Source organism: Gasterosteus aculeatus, chromosome 1 (assembly GCF_964276395.1).
Source record: "Gasterosteus aculeatus chromosome 1, fGasAcu3.hap1.1, whole genome shotgun sequence".
NCBI lineage: Eukaryota > Metazoa > Chordata > Actinopteri > Perciformes > Gasterosteidae > Gasterosteus > Gasterosteus aculeatus.
The window spans coordinates 15,867,224-15,892,965 of record NC_135688.1 but is presented as its reverse complement, the minus strand read 5'-3'; the positions used below and the strand labels follow the sequence as shown (position 1 = coordinate 15,892,965).

The window sequence follows — 25,742 nt, the reverse complement described above, 5'->3', positions numbered from 1 at the left end:
TCAACTGGCAGTACTTCATGATCATTTAGACTTCTCTGTATGCTATTGCTTAGTAAAAGGTCATCTCCCTGTCGGTAACGCCATGGTTTAACATAGGTGATATAATAACGGCGAGCTAACAGGAACGTTTGGCTTCTTTCTTCTTTGATTCCAGTGTAGAATGGCCCCGGTCTCCTGCACTGATGTTATCACCGAGGCGGGGTTGAAAAGATCACAGACGGCTCCCTAAATAGCAGCAGGTGAAGCCCTTTCAACAACAATGAGGGTTGAGATTCTGCCCCCTCTGAAAGATCAAGGGGATCAATGGGTTCTGCAAGGTCCGTCGCTTTTATCAGATGAAGGTTACAGCTGAGCGCCTGTCGGCTTCAGTGGTCAGACAAACAAAAAGGTCTCTTCTCATGTATCAGGGTTCAGCGTGTGAAATGTTGTTTTCCCAGATAAAGCAAATGGACATTGATAACTTTCCGGGACCCCCCCCACCCCCCGCGCCCTCGGCCCACCCACCACCTCCCGTACCCCAAAGCTGTAAGGCTGGGGAAACACTGGATGTATAACAGTGCCGTGCTCCAAACTCTACACAGCAGGAATAAGTAAACCCACCTCTATATACTTAACGGGGAACAAGGAAATGTCACTTGAACCGAGGGCGGGACGGTGTACCGTTTCAGCCGGTATCAGGTTTCCCTACGGTATGAGTTTTTAACGTACCATCATACTGGTGTTCAGCCGTAACAACTGATGTTGTTCTGCAACCTAAGAGCTGCTTTAAGCACAAGAGCATATTGTTTTTCTACCATGTGACAGAATGTATTATTTGTATATTTAGTTCTTCCTACGTAAGAGAAAACGAAAATAATCAAACTACTTGTGCGCGTCTATGTGATGGCGTCTATGTGATGGCGTCTACTACGTGATGGCGTCTACACGAGGGCGTCTACTACGCGAGCATTTACGCGTGCGCGTCTAGATGATGGTGTCTACGTAAGGGTGTCTATGTGAGGGCGTCCGCGTGATGGCGTCTACTACGTGTGCGCGTCTAGCTGTGTGTGTCTATGTAATGGTGTCTACGCAATATGATGTGAATATATGTGTTACTGTCGTTCTGTCGTTACGGTCTTTACGAAAAACGCAAGGAGGAAGAAGAAGAAGAAACGGATATAATCACTTTGTAAATGAAAAGACTATATAATCTGTATAGCACTGTAATATATTATCATAATTAGAGATGGTAAAAAATGTTTTAATTTTAAATAAAAGTATTAAAATAAAACACAAAATACTGATGCCAGAAATGCAACAAAATACAAGTAATGTATTTTTGTCTGTCTTTTCTGTGTATTTTGAACAAAATACATATTTGATCAGAATTTTGTATTTACAGTAAAATATCGGAAATACTTTTCTGAATTTTTCCATTTTCCCACAAATTGGTATACTGTAGCAGAGCATTCAGGTTTGGGATAAATAAGGTACACAAAGCTCTGGTGAACCCCACAAAAAGGAAGAACGGTCACAGAATGTTGGTGTCACTTAGTAAAACTATTAAATGACAAAAACTTGATTGAATATGTATAATGTATTATTCGTCACGGCGAGTCTCGCGACGCGCCGTTTAACAACATAACAAGCCCCACTGGCACTGTCCTTCCAACACCCGACCTTGGTATGAGAGAAGAACTTTGCCAGAGAAACAAGAGGTAAAACGGCTGGACCCAAAAAGAAATCCACAAGCCGCCACTGCGCTCAGCCCTATTTGAACCTGTAGTTTTTGCCTGGGTTTTGGTTGCAGTGCTCTGTGCGTGTGTGTGTGTGTGTGTGTGTGTGTGTGTGTGCCTCTTTTTTCATCCTTGCAGCAAACTGCCGTGCCCAATTTCCTGTGAGATCCTCCTACAGTTTTTTATCCATGTCCAGTGGGGATGAAATGGTGTAACTTTAATTTGGATTCAGGGATGATGTGAATCATTTAGAATAGGAGTTCTTTATATTATTGATGCATGTCATTCTTTGCTTTGCACAGCACAATCACAGTCACGTGGATATTTTTGATGATCTTTCCGATGTTCTTACTCAATACCACGGCAGAAGTTTGCCTACTGGCTTGAGGTAATAAGGCGTGCATACATCTCACATCTATTACTGCAAGCAGAATGAGCCTTTTGTACCGACAGATTTTTGAACCTTGATTAAATGAAGTCAGTGCGGCTGTCATCTTTTAACGGGATCAACTTATGTTACAACAGGCTGTTTCTTTGTCGTCCCTCGCTGCTTGTCTCTACCACACTGTAATTGTTGGAAGACATACTGGGTGGTGCTGTTGCCTGAACAGGTGCACAACAAAGTGAATTAAGTTAAGTCTGACAGTTCGCTCTCATTCAGATAAAACAGCTGGAGATGTGTTTAAGATGCATAAATAATATAATAGTGTAAGTCTATGAAGTGTTAACCTAATGATTTACCATCATTCCTCCCTTAACGATGCACTCAACCAAACTTTTGGTTACCACGGAGATCCAGGCTCACTTCCAAATAGTACAGCTAAATTATCCGTGGTTCAACCAAACAGGAAGCCGCTCTCAATCAATAGTCCTGCCCGCTCTGCCATCCGAGTATGTCTCAGCGATTTCATTCCTGAATATTCATTTGTACATCTGTCTCCTAATCAGGTTTTTTTCTGGGGAAAAAACTAATAATTGCACCAGAACTTCACGCGAGGGACAAACTAGCTAAGCCTAAGAGGCGTGGAAGTGAGAAACACAAAACAATTCCAAACACATGAAACAATTTAACTACAATAATAATAACTTGAATGAAAAAAAAAAAGGTCTTGCTAACCGGTCATTAGAACAGATCCAACGGGAAAGCGGTAGCTAGAATAACGAGGCATCTAACCCAGCACCATGTTCTTTCAGAAATGTCCCAAAGCTGCACATAGGGACTAATTAGATACCTGGGAAGCAATTGTTCAGCAAAACCATTGTGGAGCATTTTTAAATGTGAGATAATTGCTGTGCCATGTTAAATGTACAGTTTGTTGGACATAACCGAACATGGTGTGTAATTTTTTATGATTAAGGGGTCATCGTCAGTCACCCGACGGAGTCTCATGTCTACTACTTGAAGTTGAAATGGCCTTTTAACTTTCCCAGCTGTCAAAAGAGACGCATTGTTTAGCAAACCGGGGGGCTTCGGCAGCGGGAATGTGGCAGACGCCTCAATCCAGCCGATTCCCTGCAAGATAAATGATTTAACTAAGTGCCGACCAGCTAATTGCTTCGCTTTATCAGTTTTCAAACTCACAATAGCTTCTAATTTCAAACGGAGCCCAATACTTTGCTTCTCCTCATAGTGTGTAATACAGTAATTGCCCGCACTCCATTTATAGATGGAAGTATTTTTTTTTGCAGCTGACTGGTCCCCAAGGGGACATAATTATTTCTCAGTTATGTTCAGTTCTTTCACAGGACTATATCACGTAGTGCAAAACACTCCCTGCCCCCCTCCCTCGCAGAACTCTGATTAGACTCTTGCTGAGTTTCACGCTTCTCTCCTTTTTGCATTTTCTTTCTTAAGCATTATACCCGTTAACAGTGAGGGTTCCGAATTCTCTGTATTTGCCTTCGCTGGATTATACTCTTTTTTTGGGGGGGGGGAAATATGTGTTGATGATCAGCCGTCACGGACAAACTAATTGTGTGTGTAATCTTGAGTTGTTACATTTATAGTATCATAAAAGACAACGAACTGGCGCATTACCCTTCGTATTGAATTTCTCAAATGTAAGCAGTGGGAGAATGAGAATGACAGCAACGACTAGTGACAGTTTACATATCAGAGAGGATATTATTCTGAACCGCTGTACTCTTTTACTTAAAAGGAGGCTGTCTTTCTCCCGTGTTGCAGAACCATTGTATTCAATATGAGGCTTTGATGACGGTGATGTTCAGGATACGCAGAGTATCTGTTGTACCTTATTAGAAGTGCGTGTTTCCACCTGAATGGTGACTACAGGCGGCTCCAGACAAAGACTGACAGGCAGATAAAGAGATGTTCTAGAAATAGAGAATAAAATAGGTGTGTGTGTGTGTGTGTGTGTGTGATAAAAACATCAACCTCAAAGTGTTCCAGTTGTTCTGCTCTGATTGCCGTCCCTGTGTCTTTTGTTCACTTTGCACACACTGCTGCACCCTTATAGCAACGCAATATGTAAACGGGACGTGCACGTAATCTTTTGACACTATTACTTTTATTCCTGTTTACAATCTTCACATAATGTATGAAGAAACTATGTCGATGGAAAATGCTCAACGCTTAAAATATATACCAAAGAAATATTGTGTGTAACCGATAGAAAAAGTCTGCAGACCTGCAAGTACACGATATGTGGTTCTCGACAGTAGTACATGAGCTTTCTGCAGACGGCAGGATGTGCATTCTAGGATTTCCACTCTGCTGTCTATGGATTTGACACCTCCTCTTCCAGCTGTCTCTACTCTACTATTTTTACTTCTGTTCGGCAGGAACCCCAGTTTGTTCCAAATGAGTCCTCTTACAGTGAACATGGGGACTCGACTCAAGCTAATCACCTTCCCAGAGGAGAAGGAGAATACTCCATTAGAGATATTCACATGATTCTCTCTTTCTCCATTTGTAGATCAATATAAGAAGTCATTCTGTCCATTCTGTGAGTTAAAATGTTCAACAAATTCTACTCTAAATAACGACTATTGACCGAAATGTATAAATGTGTGTACAAAAAACGACCACGGGCACGAATAACAACATTCATGAGGGGATTTTCGGTGTGTTTCACCCGTTTTTTTCTGTTTTTCTTTTTTTCCCCCAGACTTTGCAAGAGCCGTCGCAGCGCGGCCCATATCATACGCCGCGCTGTTACGAATGAAAGCGGACAGCTCGTCAGGGCTCGACTCGCGCAGCAGACCTCGACAACACCACGGTGGCGGGCTGGTGACTCCCGACTGGCCGGCTTTCTCCAGTCATCCCCTGTCAGCCCTGAGTCTGCTCAGCTCTCAGGAGGACTACCGCAGTGAAGGTAGAGCTAATGATGTGGCCAAAGCCACAGTTTCTTTCTGCTCTGCTCTCGTCTCGTGAAAAGTTGTTGCTCTCAGGTTTGTGGAAGTTCAACTGTGTGTAAACGTACAGCAGCCGTGTATACTTTACTATACTGGCATCATTTACCCGCCGTTGTGTGGTTTAGTTAAAGATTCCCTTCCATGACATAAGGAGCATGGATGCAGCATCAAACGACTATTACAAGATGTTGTGATCCCCCCTCTGGTAAACCCTCTCGGCTCTGGCAGCACCGTTGCTGCTCTCAGCGCCGAGAGTCGGTCGCCAGGTTGAGAGCCGCGTGGAGACAACGGATCAGCTCTGAATGTTGAATTTAGGACGTTTCATTGAACAGAAATGGAGAGCTGGTTGTGATTATCCGTAGAGAGTGGTTGGCCTTCTGTTTATATGATTAGGAGTTGTTTCTGTCAATCGAATGTCAGCATCTGCCTCCTCCTACCCGGACAGCTGTGTCCCTCGTGTCATTTCCTGTCACTGGCCCCCGGATGACATCATCGGTTCCGACCGACTGCCTGGTAGTCACATCCTGCACGGCTGGGACCTGGATTCTGACCCGGGTTCAGATGACATTGTTCTCACCTGCCAAAATGAACCAATTTAAAAGAAAGGACACCCGACAGATGGAAAGAGAAAAGCACACCGAGCGTGATTGCTGTGAGGTCTGCCATCTCTGGACTCACTTTGAGCCCGGAGACCTCGTTCCTGTTAAGTTGGTCTGGAAATGAATCTCGCCTATCCTTCAACACTGTGCATGGTCTGCAGTCACCAGGGTTGTGCCCTTTAGGAAATTGAAGTGGGATCACGGCAATATCCAGCTCTCTCTGTGTTCCTGTCTGTGCAGACACTATAGATGTGATGGATGTCTTTTTACGGGGGAAGAGTTTATATCCCCAAACAGCAGCATGGAAACACACGGTCATAAATCTACATGGATCACTTACTTGCATCCTGTATTACAGAATGAATACTTCTCGCGGCTATAATGACACATTAGCTTTAATATAGGCTTAATCCCATCATGCTTACAGCGTATGGACGGCCTAGTTAATGGACATTTTAAGTAGCTGCTGAATTGCCGGAAAAGGATCTTAACAGACATTAAAAACCGGGAACGACTAAGAATCGCAATGCACTTTTTTTGTCTCAGTCGTTTCCCACCTTCCTTATTTTTGACACTCCCATTTTTTTTTTCTTCTACATTCTGACAGCATTATCAATATATGGCCACAAAGTGACTCGCGTCTCTATGACCAAGGTGAGAGGAATGTCTCTCCGTTGTCAGTGATAACAAAGGCATTATACCATTGCACTGGATTGATGTTCCGGGGAAGAAATGGATGCCAAAAAGTGATACACCTTTGTGCCTTAGAGGGGATACCGCTTTTTCTCCGGGCTGCGTGACTGACAGATGGACCCGGCACTTGAAGTTGAGCGATTTAAACAATCACTAATCCTTTGTGTTTGTATAGCATAGACACACACACACACGCACACAGCATATGTCCTCATGCATTGAAATGTTTTATTCCACTTGACTCTATACATATTTTCAGATGGTAACAGAATGGGTTGCAGGGTGACACAGCTTCAGAAATCTAAGCAGAAAGCAAAAAGTCCAAATGAACTTGGAGAATGCTATTAATTGCAATGTTGAGATACCTACAATGTCTTTTGTTTCAGTTGTCCTTTTATTATGAAATCCTAATAGCTAATCCACAGTTAGTTACACATCTGACGCTCAAAGTGTTTTCTAAAACACAAATATTTTCAATAACTACAGTGCAGTCAGGGAAGCAGTCTTTGTTGATGTGGCATTTTTGTTTTTTCAACACAGGATTTCAATTTAAACAATAAGTCAAAAGTAAAACCTGTATCTTTTTTAAAATTCCCAATAGACAGTTATTGTATGAATTGCCCTTTTTCAGGCAAAACATGACACAAAGTGGAACTAGAATATGAGTCATATTTAATGAACCCTAGTTATTTATAGTCATCAGCAGTCAGGCAGGATCCTCCTTAGTGATTCTCTGCTGGGTCTTTATAGTTTCTTAACTGGTTTAAAGTGACTGCTTATTGTCACACCTGAAATGGAGATTATTCCATTGTGCAGCATGTCCCACTCCACCAAAAGGGGACCGATGGAGCATGCTGGTATTGTTGTGTGTGTGTGTGTGTGTGTGTGTGTGTTTATTCAGACAATGGAGAGAGCTGTGGGAAGAAATGTAGAAATCTCCTGCTATTTGTTAGCACCACAAAAACATACACACCAAATTACTTTGTTTTATATGCGCGGCAACGTTTGCAACTTAATAACAGTTCATTTCCCTCCTCTGATTAGGGTATTATTTCAAAAGCTTTTTGATTTCCCTGCAGAGCAGTAAATTGCTGACAAAGCGTCGGGTGAGATTATACATACCCGAGGAAACAAAAAGCCATCCTTCTTTTCTTTTTGTCATCAGATTAGTACTCACGACTGGTGACTTGCTTTGTTGTATTACTTATGAAACCGATCCAATGTAATGCACACTTAAATGCTCAATGTATTGATCTCTTTAAACAGAGAGCACATCATTGACTCGCCGTCCGCACGGTTTGTATTCTTCATTCGTCATTTATCTCACGCGCAAACGATTCTTGGGAAGAACACAATATGTCTGTTGGGGATTTTGAAAATCTGAGATGCAGTAGCCTGTACCTAAGGATCACTTGTACAATAAGTGCTCCACGTCTGTGTTAACACTGGCTGGAACAAAGAGTAACGCACTCGGAAGGAACAAAAAGGAAATTGCAGCAGAGACTGTGAAGCGGAAGATATATAATACGTGGACGCATTTGTGTCGGGGAAAGTTTTACAGTCATGTTCTGCATCACATTCTCTGTTTGCGTGCCATTCACAACTTGAATAGTTATCGCCTACAGCCTGTGAAAAAAATGGCATTCTTTCCATTTTTAGTTGTATTGAATTAATTTAGTTATTTGACTCCTCTTAATTGTGGTACTGCGTGGTCTAAAGTAGTGTGGTTGTCTTTTTCTTGTGTATGGCAATTGTGTAAAGCAGCGATGTATTGTGAGCTAAACATAAAACCATCTGGAGTCACGGGTCAAACAACCCGTTGCAAACATTGCAAGAACATCTGTGTTTCTAGACAAGCTGTGTAAATAAATCTGAAACCAAAATAACGAGACAACGCTACTAAACAGTTTAATGTTTGTGCCGTATTACTGTATCTGCTGCTCTTAAAACGAATAAAACCCTTTTAAACCCAAAGTGTACACTTCCAGCGGCAATCACTCAAATGTTCTATTACTTTGGGGATGCCTTTGCTATGTCTTAAAGGCTATAAATGAGCGATATTTATGGACAAAAGGTGCCTCAGAGTGTAACGTCCCAAACGGCTGATCTTTACCACAGGCCTGTTTCATGTCTTGTACTTCTGCTCGTAGAGCTTGTTATATAAAGAATAGAGGCTTGCCACGGACCATTACGAGGACAAGACACAGTGTTGAATTGTAACAATCCCTCTTTGAAAAATATTGCACTGTTGCTATTTTCAACAGTGTGTTGGTTAAATTATTCTTTGAAATAATGGAAAAATATGAGTTGGAAACGATGAATATAATTTTAGCTTGAAGTGTACAAACCAGGTCTGACTAATGTTGCGTCACCACGTCCTTACTGTTTGCACACATGTGAGTCGGGGTCATTGGAGACATCAGCAACTGTTACCACAAAGCTGGCGCTCGCTGTGTCACACCACACGCTAACAGCATGTTTGCATCACTTGGCACCTAACGGCAGACAACAGATCTTGCAAGTCAAGCGAGGTCGAGCTTCACGGAATCACGGCCGAATAAGGTTAACTGTTTGACTGCGAAGACGAGAAGTTATTATTTCTTTTCTAAGTTCTGAACGCCTCCAGGCTTCCTCGGGCCAAAATACATTTCAACTCTGGTTTTGTGGATCGCTAGAATATTTCCCCAAACCGGGCGGGGGGGATAATAGAAAAAGCAATCGGATGTTGAAACCGATTGGCGATCATGACGTGATAAATCTTCCTTTTCTTATTTTCCTGGTAGAAAACGAAGACTTTGGGCCCGTTTTCCTCCACGAGCCAGGCGACGTTCTTTTTCCTTTGGACTCGGATGAGAGGAAAGTGGTGCTGCGCTGTGAGGCACGGGGGAATCCACCACCCACATACAGGTGTGACACATGTCTCCAAACTGCAGTCCTGCTTTCACAGCTCATTAGTGTGTCGCTCATCTCCAATGTGTTCGAATCCGCGATTCCTCTCATGTTTTCCAGTTGGTACATCAATGGGACAGAAGTGGACGGCGCGGCAGACTACCGCTACAGCTTCGTTGATGGGAACTTAATTATCACCAACGCAAGTGAGCGCACCGACTATGGGAAGTACCAGTGCAAAGCGGAGAACGTCCTCGGGAGCGTCCTGGGGCGAGAAGCGCTCCTCCAGTTTGCATGTGAGTAGACTTGAATGTATTTATAAAAAGCTTTTGTACACAAGGGTCTCGTGTTGTATTTGATTTGAATCATTGCACATATTCAAAACGTGCCTGCAGACTTTGTGGCTCCTTTCAAACCTGACAAAAGCACCACAGAACAGATCCACTCTTTCAGGTTCTACCTTTCACAATAAAAGCCTCACGAATACGCCACGTAACTGTTTACCAGAAGGAACTTAAATTCACTCGGAGCGTCTCTGAGAAGAATCTCAATAAAAAGGCTCACAATCGCTTAAGCTGTGCAGTATGTCAGTATGAATCAGATGCTCTGGGTCAATATTATACTAGAACTTCTATCCTGGTTCTCTACCAATCAATGCAAACCTTTTACTTGGAAGCAATTCTTCTAAGTCTCGTTGCTGCCGTTTTGGATAGTTTTTATGCAAAATATATAAGTGTTTTGCATTTTCGTGTTGTTTATCCTTCACGCCGCCGGTGTGAAGGCCTTCAGCGGGGAGAAGATCATGGCTTTCATATGAAGTAAATAATTAGCTCCGAGCTGTGTCTCTCTGAGTTAAAATAAACCGGTTTGGTTCCAGGGGTAAATAAACACCCCGCTGTCTACAGCGAGGCTTTTGAGTTTAGTTCCATCTGATGCTGTTGAGTTGCAATGCTAACAGGGCATGTGCCCTCAAATGCCACGTCTCAATGGTAAATGAGAGCAAGAGGCCTGTTTCCTCCTGCTGTAATCCCCTGGCACAAGTCCACAACGTCATCACACGCCGCGGGCTCCGGGGGAAAATGTATTGATCTCGTTTCTATACAGTTTCCTCAGTAGAATAGGCCAACATTGCGTTAATGGAACGTCTACAGGGAGCTTACCCTGCAAAATGTTGCTAGAATGTACATATGTGGTCTCATGTGTTGTTATATGGACTCACGGTTATTAGAGGAACGACTTTGGAAACAAATGGCTAGATTAGCCCGGAGCCATGTAAACAGAAGAGGGATGGACAAAAGCTCTTTTTCCTTTGTAAAGTTTTATGTGTTAAAGTGATAAAAAAAAGAAGACATGAATTACATGTAGCCGGACCACACTGGTGAAACACAGCTAGCATTTAAAAATTGAGGACCAGAAGCTGCTCAGCGTGTACACTGATCTTTTCCACCCCCCTCGCTCCACTCGGGTGTCAAATCTGTACAAAAAACAGAAACTCTGCCTTTTTAAAAATTATATCTTCTCTAATATCTTATTTTATTTTCCGAAAAATTAAGCTCGCCTGAATATCTGCAGTGTATCATGACGGCACTTAATGTTTCAGTCCAACTTTCAGGCTGAGGCGGGGTCAGCTTTTTTTGGAGTTTTCCACAAATGCTGCGCGTTAGCGTGACGCAGGGTTACCCATCTGCTTCGTAGTGAAGACTCCCTGTTTTACTGCGAATGTGCCGAGGTTTGCGTTTCTGTCGTTACGCTCTGCTTCTTTATTTGTCAGACCGACTAAATGTGGTTCGACAGCTGGAAAGGTGCACTTAGTAGAGTGCAGATCCCCTCCTGCTGTTTCTGCCACCAGCCCTGTTTGAAGGAATGGATGTAAACAGTGGACAGACAGACAGACAGACAGACGGACAGGTACACACGGGACCAAACAAGCCATCACCTCTCACGCCGAGCAGAGATAGCAAAGCGCACTGAATTACAGGTGTGGCGTATATTGCAAACAGCTGTAGAATTGGTACGTTTTTTCTGTGTTCCTCAAATTAAAAGATTAGAGCTTAAACTATGTTTTTTATAAAGAATGACGTCACATTAGAATGAGCAACTATAGCTGCTTGATCTCGGCTCCGGCAAAATCTGAATATATTGAGTGAAATGGAAAACATGACTATGTTTTGTTCTGTTGTTTAGTCGTAATCCTTATTGGTTTGGGCTCTACAGTTAATTGCAATGGATCTAATGCTCCTTGGAAGAATGTTGGTCTTGAAGTAGGAAACGTACAGCATAAGTTATGTTTGGGGTCATTTTATTGGCCAGTGTGTCAGCTGAGACAACGGCCTCTTGTTTGTCGCACAACAGACGCACCCGAGTCCCCTTCGCATGAAATTGGATTTTCCTAATGACAGACCCAGGCCAGTGAGGATCCTGTTGGGGGGAGGGGGGGCTCGATACGGCGTGATGTGGGAGGATGCAGCACAGACAGGCCGTGCCGAGTTCAAGGTATTTCAGCAGCAATGGCCTGGTCAGTTATAAAATTCTATCATTAATATTCCGCTCTGTTGCCAGATCGCATCACTTCCTCACGCAGCACGGACGCACATTTTCAGTGGCCTGAAGGGTTTGGAGGCACTGCCCTGGAAAAAAATCTCCCCCTATTTAAATATGCGTGCCCATCTCGGTTGAGATTGACATTCACTCGGCAACAAATCCAGCATATTACCAGCTGGTGTTGTGGCGAGACACTCAGATATGTCTGTGTGGGGAAATGATTAATTCTTTGGGTAATGGTGGTTTGGTTGCTCTTTAGTAGTTGCGGCTTAATTTTCTATCCATGGCGGTTTTGTGCAGTCGACACGTGCAAATATTCATGGGCATCAATGTGGAATGGCCTCACACTCGGTCTACATCTCTTTAGAAAGGACAGCCACAGGAACAGAGATGTGCCCCACAGCACACATTAGGATGCAGAACCCTCCCTCTCTCCTTGGGCATAACAAATGGTGGGCGTTTATCACTCAGCGCGCAGCTCAACTTTTTTCGGCCCGTTTCATGTCGGCACTGCGCGTTTTCATGCATCGGCAAATACGATGATACACACGGGCGGTTCTAATGGTATCATTTTACGTGTTGCTGAAACTTGAAGTAGAATGAGTAACTTACTTTGCGTTAACTTGTTTTTAGTCGATGAACATTACAATCCTGGTTGTAATCTGTCGATGGTTCCTGCCGAGCTTTGATTTGTTGGAGAGAAGTTTCCTCCGTGCATACAATGTATTGCTGAGTTAACATTGTTGGGGGGGATTCTATTATTTTCACTACTTTGGAGAGGATTTTTACGTTGCATGTTCTTATGAATAAAACAATATTTATTTAGAAATATAAAATCATATATTTATTATATGAATAAAAGTTGTTTGTTTTGAGCACTGTTTGAGGTCGCGTGCCCTATTTGCATCACTCGACTGGATCCGCTCTTGTCCAGAGGGTTGTTGAGTCAAGCTGTCAAATTGAACACAGCACCGCCTTTATGCAGGGAATCAAAACAAAAGTAGAGCGAATCTCCTCCCCTGAGTGCACGAGGAAAAGGCTCAACCAGGGATCTATGTATTCTGTCCCCTGGTCGCATACTCTGCTCCAAAGACGTTTCTGTAGGAGGCCTTACCTTTCCCTCCCCGCTTTGTTTTGAAATCCCAAGCTGAACTCACACTTGGACTGTTTTTCAGCTGGGACTTTGAAGGCAGCAGGCAGAGAGGAGCCCTCTGATCTCTCTCCCCAAAGAGTTTTCTCTCTCTCTCTCTCTCTCTCTCTCTCTCTCTCTCTCTCTCTGTGTCTCTGTCTCTGTCTCTGTCTCTCTGTCGCTCTCTCTGCAGACGTGAGTCTGGCTGAGGCCGAGGTATCGAGCCACTACGAGCAGTACAGCAGTAACGAAATTAATGGGATGCTTTGACTTCGGAGCATCAGAAGACACACACTCACACACCTCTGAAATGTTCTACTAATGTGAGATGATCAGTGGATAATGCTCATTAATCAAATTCATACTGATCTTGAAGTAACTCATTTGCATTGAGCACCTGCTCCGGTGCTTACTGCAATTTTCATCACTGCGTGTCTGGATAACAACCATGCTGTTTTCACACGATTAAAAAGTCATTAATATTGACTTACTTACATTATTGTAGTTTAAAAAGGATGAAACGATAGGTCAGAAAATCTGGTACAGTAGATATGAATGCTTAATGTAAGACTTAATAACTGAATAAGTCTTATTTTTGATACACTGAAAACATCCACTGGGACCTTTGTGTGAATGTGAGGTTTTTCTTTTTTTCATTTAAACGTGAAGTGATCATTGCCGCGGTTTCAACTTTGTTCTCATGAGTTAATCACTCAGCACTGGAGGAGCATGCAGTTCTTTCTCCATGATGACTGTTATCGCTCATGCCAACCAGGACCTATTCATTCCAAACAACCAGCGTTGCCGCTGCCTGAAATTCAAAATGTGTAATGTGTAGTTTGCCCAGAGATGTTTCGTTTCCCAGGAAGGATCTCCCCTATTTACATGTGTTTTTGACACAAGTGTAATGGGTCTCTTAAACTGGATACAGCGTACAGTGGGTTGTATTTTTATAGCTCTATAGTTGTGGATTATACATAGCAACAGAATGGAAATGCATCAATATTTATGGTGAGCATTCTAAGAAGACTTGTGTTTATAACATATGTAGCCATGACTAAATAATTGAAGGGGACGAAATATCTACAGAAACGCACAGCTGTTGCTGTCAATAACGTCCCCTGTGTCGTTCTACTCCTGCAGTTGGACTTACAGCTGGTGTTTCTGCATTTGAGTGATATATTTCATTTTGTACTCTCACATCCACTTCTCAGGTGAGGGGATGATTTAGTGTTGCATTCCATTTGCACAATTAAAGCTTCAGTCTCCTTTTATTGATCCGCAAATTTAAAAGCCAAACGAGGAGGCGGCAGCGGCAGAAATGACCCGGCGGGGACGGGCGCTGGTGAGCGACAGCAAACACGGGGACAGTCAGCGGCTCCGCTTGCAGCTTGTTAGGACAAATAAAGCATCAGCACTGGTTCCACGCAGCATGATGCCGGGAGGGAGTATCGCTAGGAAACCAGTCCAAGACCACAAGTCGAGGTCCAATAGCCCAACACATGGCACAGCAGACACGTTTTAACTGTGAATTGACAGTCCAACATGTGGGAAATCAATTCAAGGTCAAAGGTCCGATCACTCAAGCGTCCTTTAAAAAACATTGGGGGCAAAGAGAGGGTTGGCACAGTGCGTTTTCCTACATTTCAGCCTGCCGTGTTGTTGTTCCAGCCTTGCACACTATTCAGTGAGGAAATGCCTTATTTTAAGCACAATGGTCCATGACGTTCCACTCTGCTGGTTCATTCCACTAAAGAAGCGCACTGAATCGCATGAAATATTTACTCCTGCTCTTCTTTTCTTTCTTACCTATTTTTTTTAAATACTTTAAATTAACCTTTTGTATTCATAACTTTTCCATGATTACTTTTTATCTTCTCTTTTTTTCTTGCAAGAACATTTTTAAAAAGAAAAATAATACACCAGCAGAAAGATTGACTGTGATAAATAAACTGCCAGTAGTTTGTAGTAAAAGCACGTTTCACAAGCCCTTCGTGCATAATTATTGTACAGTTCCAGTTTGACGGTAAACAACACTGGCTCTCAAAGTGATGAGATGGAAGTGGTGGAGACACAGAGACACGTCCTGGGTCAGCAGCCTGCCGCTTTATTTCCACACTTTGGCATCGCCTCAACTATAAATTAAGCAGCTGGTATCAGGGTCTAGAAGGCTGCCGTACAGGGATTTCCGATTAAACCGGCTTTGTTCTGCTGGCACGGAATAAATAACCAGGTGAAACACAAAAAATACCACACACCTTCAAATGGAGTTGGGTTAAGAAAACATTATTATATGACAGATGATTTAATCTAACGATTCATTCGTCATGAATTTAATCATGGTTAATTTCTGTCAATTCTACAGCTAAAAATTGCTCCCCGTCAAAATCCATTTTTCCAAACAGCATGCGAGCTGTGCAAACGTTCTCTGAATTAAAGATCAGTCAGTAATAATTCTCTTTTAAAACTTCGACATCAGTTCAAAGAAGGACTTTTATTGAACGATCATTCTAACAACTTCCTCGTTTACTTGTTCTCGCCGAGGTCTGTTCTTATCATTGGACAATATTACATGATATGCAGATGCAGAATACGGTATTTTGTGGATTTAGAGGTTTGGAACTGGTGGTGGTGGATGGGCAGTTTGATGCCGGAGACCCACAATTCAACAGTGATCGGCCTCGAAAATAACTGATTTGTGAGTGACATCTCAGTGATTATGGGGGGAGGGGGGCCCGCCCACATACATGTAAATACACAGTCTATTTACATACACGACCCACGTGTGTGATGTCCCCCACTGCCTCCGACGCGTGTCATTACCGTACTGACTGTGTTGCTGAGAAGTGTGCGTCGCTTTGTGCCGTTCCAGATCTCGGCGCGTTCAGCGGGAAGACGAGAGGCGGTGTTTCTGTGCGTGAAGGCCAAGGCGTGGTGCTCATGTGTACCCCTCCGCCTCATTCCCCAGGTAAGAAAGTAGACCTTCAGTCAAAGCCGGAGGGGAAGCCGGATATTGTCTCCTCTCCACTGCACTCTGGGGTTGTCAATAAAGCCCTCGCTATTCATCACGAATCCTATGACAACAAGTGATGGTATTATTGTGCCAGTACGAATGATTGCTTTTATTATTTATTCATTTATTGCTTTGTATTTTGCTGCTCAGCGTTCGTCCTGATCTCCATCCAGTAGGCGGTAACTTATGGCGGCAACAGAGCCACAGCGCAGATTCTCACAGATCAAATTTGCTCAATCATTAGAAGTGAGGAGAAATGTTACACACACAATTATTCCCCGTAAACACAGCACAAGCAGCGCTCTTTAATGGCACATCTCGTCTACCCCTCTCCGCAGTCGTCCTCTAATGTAAGCTCATGCGGGCCATGAATCACCCGCGCTTTGTTTGCATCTGCTCCGCCGCACCGCTGCACTGCGCCCGTGGGAACGTTTGCTAAGTGCTCTTCAGCTCCTGTGTCTGGATGCCGTTTTGAATGACACGATAGCAGCCAGAGAGTCAGTGATAGATGATGATGGCTGATAAAAGAAAACCCCAACAGATCATTTATGATTAACGGCGCCCAATGATTGACAGAGGTAAGAGGAGGGCAGATGATTCTCATCTTTAGAGTTCTCCAGAACGTGCATGCTTTTATTCGTCCTCACCAACCAAAATTGGTTGGCGAGGAGGTTGAAGGAGTAATTGACATAAAATTAGAATTTAAACACTACAGAGTGGTGGAGTGGGATCAGTGTAATGGAAAAGGAGATTTTCTGTCGTTTAGGGTTGGTTACAGCCATGCTGCTGTACGCTGTGAGAATGGACCGAGGTTTCAGTCCCGATGAAATACGGTGTTACATTGCTTCTATTCGATTGACTGACTAGATCAATACAGAATATGTCATATATAAAGTCCTTCAAATAGTGAAAGTGCAGTTGGAAACAATGACATCGGTTACTGTCAAAACAAAGAATCTAAAGTCAAACGCTTGGCGAGGTGAAACACTTAAATTATACCATGTTAAATGCTTAAATTCATTGTGAGGAGGTTTTCCAATGGCACAAGATCAGAAAAATCATATCTTCAAAACGATACATAGAAACCTAAATCCCACCCAAGAGCTGAAGTACATTAGATATTACTGCCATGTCGTCACATTGTGACTCTATCAAAGGTTTTGTAAGGAGTGCTGCTTCTCTCCACTGAAATAGAAATGTATTTAATGTGGAAACCACTTGGGGATACAAAGTCCACGCTAACGCAACGTGATTGATGTTGTTGGTTATTTTCAAGCTGGAATCAACCCTCAACTAAAACTGTAGGAGGAAATCCTCATTCTGTCTCTGTTGATCAGTACAAACAGGGGCCTTGTGATAACCAGACCACACTCATCACACAAAGACAGTATACTGCGCAATGGCCGGCCCGCCTCCACAGGCTGGAGAGATGTTACTGCGATGCTTATTTTTTTTAATGATTACAGAGAATGCTGGGATTCACAATACAGGTGAGATTGTAATGTATTTGTTCAGCAGTGCTGACATGAAATGAAAAATGATCTCCGACAGCAGGAATGATTTAAAAAATGCCACGACCCTAAAATTTGCCCGTCTGATGAACGCCTCGCTGAGGCGGGCCGAGTCACGCTTGAAATTCACATTGCATAGGCAGTGTTAAACAATGTTCTGGTTAAATTGGTTGTGGGAGGATTCAAAGGCATTACAATGGCGGTTAACTCAGATAGGTCTCATGAGTGAAAATAATTTGGAATCGCCGAGATGTGAAATGTTAATTGTTTTCCATTTCATGGCTCTGAGCGCCTGTGACCAGCTTTTATTTGTCTTTGGTAAGTATTGTTTTTGCTTTGTTGGAACCTTTTGTCCTTCTCCACTTTATGAAGTACGGTTGGTTCGCGTCGTAGCCGACGGCTGTGTGTCTCGTTGCCATGGAGCCCTCTCGGCAGTAAACAAACGATGGCCACATTGCAAATTCATCTGTTGACATTTGATATTGTCTTCTTTTGGGTCCGTTTTCTGGCCTCATGCACACACACGGAGAATTGACTTTCTGATGTGCGCATATTGGAAACAGCAGATGTTAATTATTTAAAATGAGGACATTGATCGTCTGAAGGAGAAACGATTAGGGATGCACAATCAAGGAGTTGTATAGTTGGGTAATACTCAATAGATTTTCCTTGAGTATGATGTTCCTTGATGTTTTTTATGGTGTATATCTGTGTACTGTTTTACTCCATCCACACATCCATCCGTGTTGTCAGGGTCGCTTTGCCGACTGTTGAAGACAAAGTGCCAAAATATTTCCTGCTCAGCAGCTGCAAATTCTTTGTGAATTCTTCAGTTTTTGACCAATTTGTGTATCGGCATGCACGGTGAAGAATACTAAATACAGAAGCACAGCTGTGCTGCCAAGTCTACCGGAGATCAGGAGTTGATATTCCACACCATCACACATTCATGAATAAAATATAAACGATTGACGACTAATCTGTCAAGGATTATTAGCGCTGAAGTCAGAAAAGCCCTTTCTTATCTTTTGGGGTCAGATATATAATAGTTACACACACAGCCTATCATTTGCCTCTTTTACCTTTCTGATTGTATCACTAATTAAGTGAAATAACCCTGCTGCTAATAACCGCCTCTTTAAGGCCCCGTGTAATTATTCTCTCACCTTAAGGGGCCTTTGTCGTTTTTTTTCTACACTTCATACACACTAGCAGTCTTTTAAGGCTGACGAGCACCTGATCCTTTGTTATTGTACAACTCCCAACCTCATTAGTTCGTTGGATTATTGTACATTAGTTTTCAGCTGTGATTAACAGTGGTGGCATTATCAACGGTAAAATTATCGCGGCCTAATAACTGACTGAGTTTGTTATTCCTCACATGAAGTCGTACATCCGGCATTCTGCTAGAATGTAACTGAGTCAAACTATAGTTCAGAGCTCAGCAATAGTCAACCTGCTGGACGCAGTGAGACCACGCGTTCATTTGGGGTGTTTCAGTGATTATTTTCATGATTAGCCACAAACCTTGAACTCTACTCCACAGTGGCGTTACAAAAAACACTGCGCACACTGTCATTAACGGAGTTAGTAACGGATGTACTGCAAGCCGGTCGTTATTGTCAAGTGAACCCCAGCAAGGAGGAGGATTGATTTAAAACTGATTTTATTGGTTTACAAATTATTTGATTTGTGTACAAATTATTTTCTGTTATTGACAGAAGATCACAGAATGCCGTTGATCAATCAGCGTCCCATCACAATAGCAAAGTAGCAGGAAAATTATATTTCACCAACTATTGCTCTGAGAATGTTGACATTTAGGACTTTTGATTGCTTCCAATAAGACTGGAAGGTGTGAAAAAGTGATACAGTCTGGGGTTATTTTTAGTGTACAAACAAGTCTTTCTTGTCTCTTGAGATATAATACTCTACTACTTTGCTTTGTAATGCCCGGGATTGCGTGGAGGACCGACACAAAGCCACGGCGAACCCAAAGATAGCTTTTGCTCTTTTCTAATCCTCATTTTCTGTGCGACGGGCCTCTACAGAGATCATCTACAGCTGGGTGTTTAATGAGTTCCCCTCATTCGTGGCCGAGGACAGTCGTCGCTTCATCTCCCAGGACACAGGAAACCTGTACATCTCCAAGGTGCAGCCCTCCGACGTGGGAAGCTACATCTGCCTGGTGAAGAACACGGTGACGAATGCGAGGGTCCTGAGCCCTCCGACCCCGCTGACACTCAAAACCGACGGTGAGCCCCTCGGATTCGTCGCACCTCTCGCACACGATTGGCCATGATTTGTATGAGTCCTCTAGACAGAGCAATCGAATGGACTACAGAGCGTAAACCACACAGAACATTTTCCTCTGTTCATTTGAAATCCAACTCTTTGTTTTGTTTTTTTGCTTTCCCCTGAGCCTCGGGTTGGCGGAGGGCGCCAGGAAGTCCGTACACACTCTGTAAACAGATAGTGAGCAATGCCTTAACATTAGTGTTGGGAGCCTTCTTCGCTCACAATGTGCGTCGTTAAAACTGGCCGTAAGGGAAATCATTTTCCGGCATAAAATTAACTGAATCAATGGCGCTTGCTGTGAATGGGATTCGGCTCCTTTATACTAGCCCCTCGGGAGTCATGCCGCGGAGCTGTTTGCCAGATTCAGGTGTACATTTCACCTACACGCTCTTTTTTTCTTGGCGCCCGGCCGCACAGAGAGACGTCCCATCACTTCACCCGGGTGGCCGCCATTGTCGAGCTTTTCAAAGAGCCGCTGAGAAGGCACCTCGGGTGAGGCCGTGAAAGGCCCCTCTCTGCAGCGGAAACCAGATTTGTTCCAAATGTTGCGACACGAGTCTGCCTCTTAAGAATCACATCCCTTTCAGCAACATCCCTGCTCTGTATTTGCATAACTTGTATGAGGATGGCCCTCGGGGACACACATAATACTTAGCACATAACCATGCTAAATTGGTTTGTGTCTCATTAAACTGAGATGCAAAATACAGTCAGAGGGGCACGCGGTCAGTCTGCTGTCAGTGCTCTAATGGGGCTTGTGCTTGGGTAAAGGTTGTTTTCCCTCTGCTTCATCTGTGATGGAAGGGGAGCGTCCATATTGTCCATCCCGGAGAACAACCCTTTCACAGGCAACACGGCGCGTACAAATCAAATCCCTGCAGCTGTAGGTCCATTGTGCCAAGGAATGCATTGGCATCTCTCGCCCTGTAAATCACATGATGTTCAGCGGGCGCCAGTATTGTGAATTTGGGTCCTGAAATGCTTTAAAATTGCACTGGCACAACTTGCGTCAGACACCTCCGAATTTCCCCCTGCGGCGTGCGTTGGAGTCGGACCGATGAGACGCTGCAATCTGCCTCGGTATAAGTGAGAGATTATTCCACAGTGGACGGTTCAATCTAGATCCGTGAGTGTGTTGCTCACCACTGTCAGCGCCGACACCGAGTCTCTTAATCAAAACAAGCATCTGGGCTCCGTTACAGCCTGCTGGAAGCCATTGATCGTCCATTCACAATCCACCTTGAGCAGAGCACAGCGGTGCTGAGTGCTACACTCTGCCCCAATGCGCCGCTTTAATACAGGTACCCAATTCATCTCAGGAAACACTCACCTTTTGATTTATTGGTTTACTTTTAAACAGGTCTGAGCCACAACACACGTGGAGTGTATTTTTATTAATAGAAGGACTTTTACAGTCAAATGAAATTGAAATGTAATTTAAAAAAGACATATTTTGCCTTTTGTATCCAAGTTAAAGTAATGTTCTTTTGATTAAAGGATCACCAGCCTCAGAGGGTTTAGATCCTGCATGTTGTTCACTTTTGTGAAAGGTAGTTTGAATCCCAGATTTTAGTAAAACAATTCCTGTTTCTGACAATACATGAATTTGTGGTCCAAAGTTGTTCATTTAGTGAACTGTTGTGCCCTTAAGAATCCAATTGACCAGCGGTTCCCAAACTCAAGAGTTTGAAATCTGAAAATCTTTCGCAGCCCACCCAAACCTTTAATTACAACTCTGATCAAAACATAATGATTAAATGACAAGAATTTAACCGAAATCAAACATCCGCGAGCAAAAGTCCGTCTCCGTGAGGTATTTGCTCGCTCGCAAAACGTGAACTTCGTTGCTCGCGAGGAGAATCTCTGCTCGCGCTCGAAGGAGTTTTCTACGCGCTCGCTGTTGTTCTTTCTGACAGTAAGGTGGAGACGGTGCTTTCAGGGTCCGATCGATGCTGCGAGGTGCGTCCGCTACCGCCGCCCCCCTCGCCATCCACGCCTTAAATCTTCGGCTGCTTTTAGAATAACTTATTTGTTATTTGTTTGTTGAACAACGACAGGCGGACAAGAGCAGCCGTTTCGAGCGAGAGCCTTAATGTTTTATTAATCTGTCCGTTTAAATTGTTTGTGCTTCATCAACTAATTCATCAACTTAAAAATTGAAAATTAAAAAACTTCATTTATTTATTGTAAATTACCTCTCGCGGCCCACCTGCAGTACCTTCGCGGCCCACACTTTGGGAATCGCTGCAATAGACCATAAAATACGCATTAGGGCGTGGCTACCGTGTGATTGACAGGTCGCTACTGCTCTATGTATTCTAATGAAAGGTGTCATTTAGCTGATTGACAGTTCATTCAATATGATTTATTTACAGCACCATGTGGATTCTCCATTTGTCACAATGGATGTAAATATTCTTTCTATTTATTTTTATTTAAGACGTAAGCCGGACAGTTTCCCTACTTTTACCTTTTACGTTAATAGAAAAGGGTTTTGAAAAATGGGATCAACATGAATCAATGTTTAGCGTCACATTATCAGAGTGTGACTGCTTTATTAGAACATTGTGTGTTTTCTCAATCATGTTCCTTGTATAAAGCACGGCCACATTGCTATTGCAGAGCAGACGGAGGATCGATGCCTGCAGGGTAACTTGCTCAATGAGCTCAGCAGTGGGGGCGACACAATGCAATCACAATTAGGCGGACTAGTTTTCCAGGAATAAGCCGGCCCAAGAGGGAGTTGTTACTATTGCATTAGGGAATTGGATTAGATTTTTTATATATATTTTACAGGTTAACACTTTTAATAATACCTACTAAAAGCTGTGTATGTGTTCTATTAACTAAGTTTCAAAAAGAGAAAACACCTGTGTATTACTGGATCGGAGAGCAAATAAATCTACTTTTTCTCTGCTATTAACTTGGATCCCAGTAGATTTCAGGTCAGCTATTTTGCTTTAAATGAGTTTGCAGAGGAACAAAGCACAACAGAAAAATGCAATTTTTATGTGATTAATAATAAACCCAGAGCATAAAATATAAAGCTACACTTCAAATGAGGGCTGTTAATGTTTTAGCACACTGAGACAGTTTTTCTTCCAATTCCATCAGGTCCAGCCGCTGAATATGATATTCTATACTGTGGATTGAGTCGATGAAATATTGCAAATTCATTTTATGTGAAGGGCTGCTTTGGAGCTATAAATGTTGAGAATGAGATTGAAATTGAAAAGTTCTGGAACAAATATCATAAAACTCTTTTACCATACATAGTGGGCAACAATTCCTCTCTGCTGCATTCATTTTCCCACATAAAAGTGTCAGGTACAGGTAGGAGGTGTAATTATGGTTTCGCAAATGTCATGCCGGCCATTTGTCATGCCGATCACGTGGAGAAGCAGTGGATGTGTTCCGCTGTGTTTTGGTGTTTGTTTTAGCAATTGTTTACATTCAACATTGTCCTGTAAAGAGTGTAACGCTCATGCAATATTCAAGTCGTCAAACCATTTAATAACACCGCTAATAGTAATTACATCCCGGATGAATGTGTTCTTCAATGCTCCTTTGCTCAGTTCCATCTGACACCTCGCGGTGTGCAAACGGCCGCCTAGACGTACGGAGGGAGGACAAAAGAAAGCGCGTTGTCTGGCTCTCGACTTTGAGCCCAGGTGTTAAGGCTCGGCGGCACTTAGCAAAACTGATAACACATTATCGCTTGTGTCCTTTGCGCGGCGTTTGTTGAGTGGCTCACTAATTCCTGGAGACAATGCACCACCTCAGCCTGTTGTCGCTGGAGAGTCTGTGTTTGCGCATCATCTTAATGGTTTACTTGCTGTGAAGCTGCGGCCTCGTAGGGTTTTTTCCACCGTGCCTGGTGGACTTGCTCGATGCACACATGTGTCATTGTGCATCGGTGGCAATATGCTGCCTTTGCAGAATTTTGCTCACATTTTTAAACTGACTTTGATTACATAACAAACATTTTGAAATGTAATGTACTGTGTGCTAAACTGGATTATTCAGGCTACATCAGTATCACTAGCCGTATTAATAAACCGTGTGTAAAATAAAGGTGGATGTGCCAGATGGTGTGCATAATGTGCAGTCCCGCATTGGCCCACTGCATTATTCAGCACACCTGTGTATCCTTTGTGAGGCCTTTTGCATCAGGGAATCCTCAAGAAATGTAGTTTTTTTTTTTCTCCATTTCTTCAATTGTGTCTTTTCATAAAACCGATAGCGGAGCGAATCCCTACGCCCAGTCTTTGTGTAGCTCACTGCAGGAAAAGATTTAGATGATGATGGGGGGGAGAAAGAGGGAGGGACAGGGGGTCAGTAACACTTCCATCTGCTTGGGTTTTAATGTCTGTGATTCCTCTTTCCTAACCCTTTTCCAGGCATCATGGGTGAATATGAGCCCAAAATTGAAGTGCATTTTGCGACATCTGTTCTGGCGGCCAGAGGAGTCGCTGTCAGGCTGGAGTGCTTCGCTCTGGGGAAGTAAGTAAACGAGGACATATTGCACAAATATGGGCAGTTGTTTATTACTGCAACATCATCTTAATCACCATGAGAAGTATAATGCCCCTCTGATAACACCCCCTTGTGCCTTCCCCCCTTTTTTGAATTCCATTACCTGAAAGGGGACCAGGCGTATATTGTCTTCAGGCGGGATGTTAAGTGAGTGTAGAGAAGTGCACCACCGCAGCGCTGCTGTTAGATGGCATGTTAGTGCAGCAGGCGGGGGTGGGTATGGGGGGGTGATAGAGAATTCCGCCCAAGGGACCCATGTACTCTCATAATTGAGTGACCAAATGTATCTGTGTTTCCTGGGTGCTTTCGGGCTCTGTTATGAATGTCGGAAGTCAAGGTTATGTCTATGGGAAGATGAAATTGGCGATAGTTGTTTGCCAGGAGGGAAAAAGCACTTTTGTCCTTAGAGACTTCAATCCAAACCAATTACCACAGTTACTAAAGTTAGCATTGAAGGCTTTACCAAACCACTGCATGGAAAGATGGATATATAGGACAATGTCAAGTATCAACATTGTGTGTATGTATGTCTATATATACTATATATATATAGATCTATATATCTATAGATATATATATATATATATATAGATATAGATCTATATATCTATAGATATATAGATCTATATATATATATATATACACACACATGTGTGTGTGTGTGTGTCTGTCTATATATTTTTGAGCATGGTGTTTAGTTTTGCAAGGAATCTTTTATCACCCCCCAATTTTGTTTATAGTCATTCATTGCTGGCTCGTATCATCAGTGCAAACAGTCTCTGATCTGCTGATGACTGAGGACCTCCTAATTGCTTTCCTTCATTTCAATCAATTATCCACATTATGCTAAATCCTTCCCCCAATACATAGACACTGCATTCTGATCTCACTCCTGTTTTTTTTGTTGGTGCCTGTAGAACAGTCGTCTCTCTGCGCTTCCGTCAGTGAAACCTTTTGTGTGTACGATGGCTTTCCGTCAGACAGTAATAGTCTTGACTTACCCTTTTACATACTGTGGAGATGAATGATTTATCAATACCCCCTATTAAGAAAAGCCAGTCTGTATAGAGCACAGAAACTGAAGTTGAAATGGCTTTTGTTCTCCTGTTGTTCAATATTGATGAAGGCCCCGCTAGCCGGGACGGGGCAGCACAGCTCTCTGTGTGTGAATGCCAGAGCTCCTTGATGTGATTGTCTGTTGTCATATTTACCTGTGACACTGCTGTGTAGGCCGGAGTCGAGGGCAAAGAGAAAATCCCGATGAATAAGTGTAGTAGTAAGTGTAATAGTTTGGCTTTGTGACATTTTCTGTTTGTTTTCTTTCATAGAGCATCACTATGCTTCTCAGGTCATATACATGAGAACATACATTAATACACGTACAACTTTGGCTGAAACAGGAGCTTCATTCTATGCTTTCATTCATTTAATTATTGTGTGGTG

At 43.0% G+C, this 25,742-nt stretch overlaps 1 protein-coding gene across 2 annotated transcripts in view; it reads left to right on the top strand.

Moving 5' to 3' along the window:
• The window catches only part of cntn5 (contactin 5), an 89,219-nt gene that overhangs the window by 34,088 nt on the left and 29,389 nt on the right, over positions 1 to 25,742 (top strand). For both annotated transcript variants that reach the window (XM_040186206.2, XM_040186188.2), the window contains exons 3-8: positions 4,844 to 5,050; positions 9,166 to 9,289; positions 9,392 to 9,567; positions 15,814 to 15,909; positions 19,517 to 19,720; positions 24,164 to 24,266. In XM_040186206.2, coding sequence (XP_040042140.2) covers positions 4,844 to 5,050; positions 9,166 to 9,289; positions 9,392 to 9,567; positions 15,814 to 15,909; positions 19,517 to 19,720; positions 24,164 to 24,266 — 910 coding nt within the window. The remainder of the gene's footprint in view (positions 1 to 4,843; positions 5,051 to 9,165; positions 9,290 to 9,391; positions 9,568 to 15,813; positions 15,910 to 19,516; positions 19,721 to 24,163; positions 24,267 to 25,742) is intronic.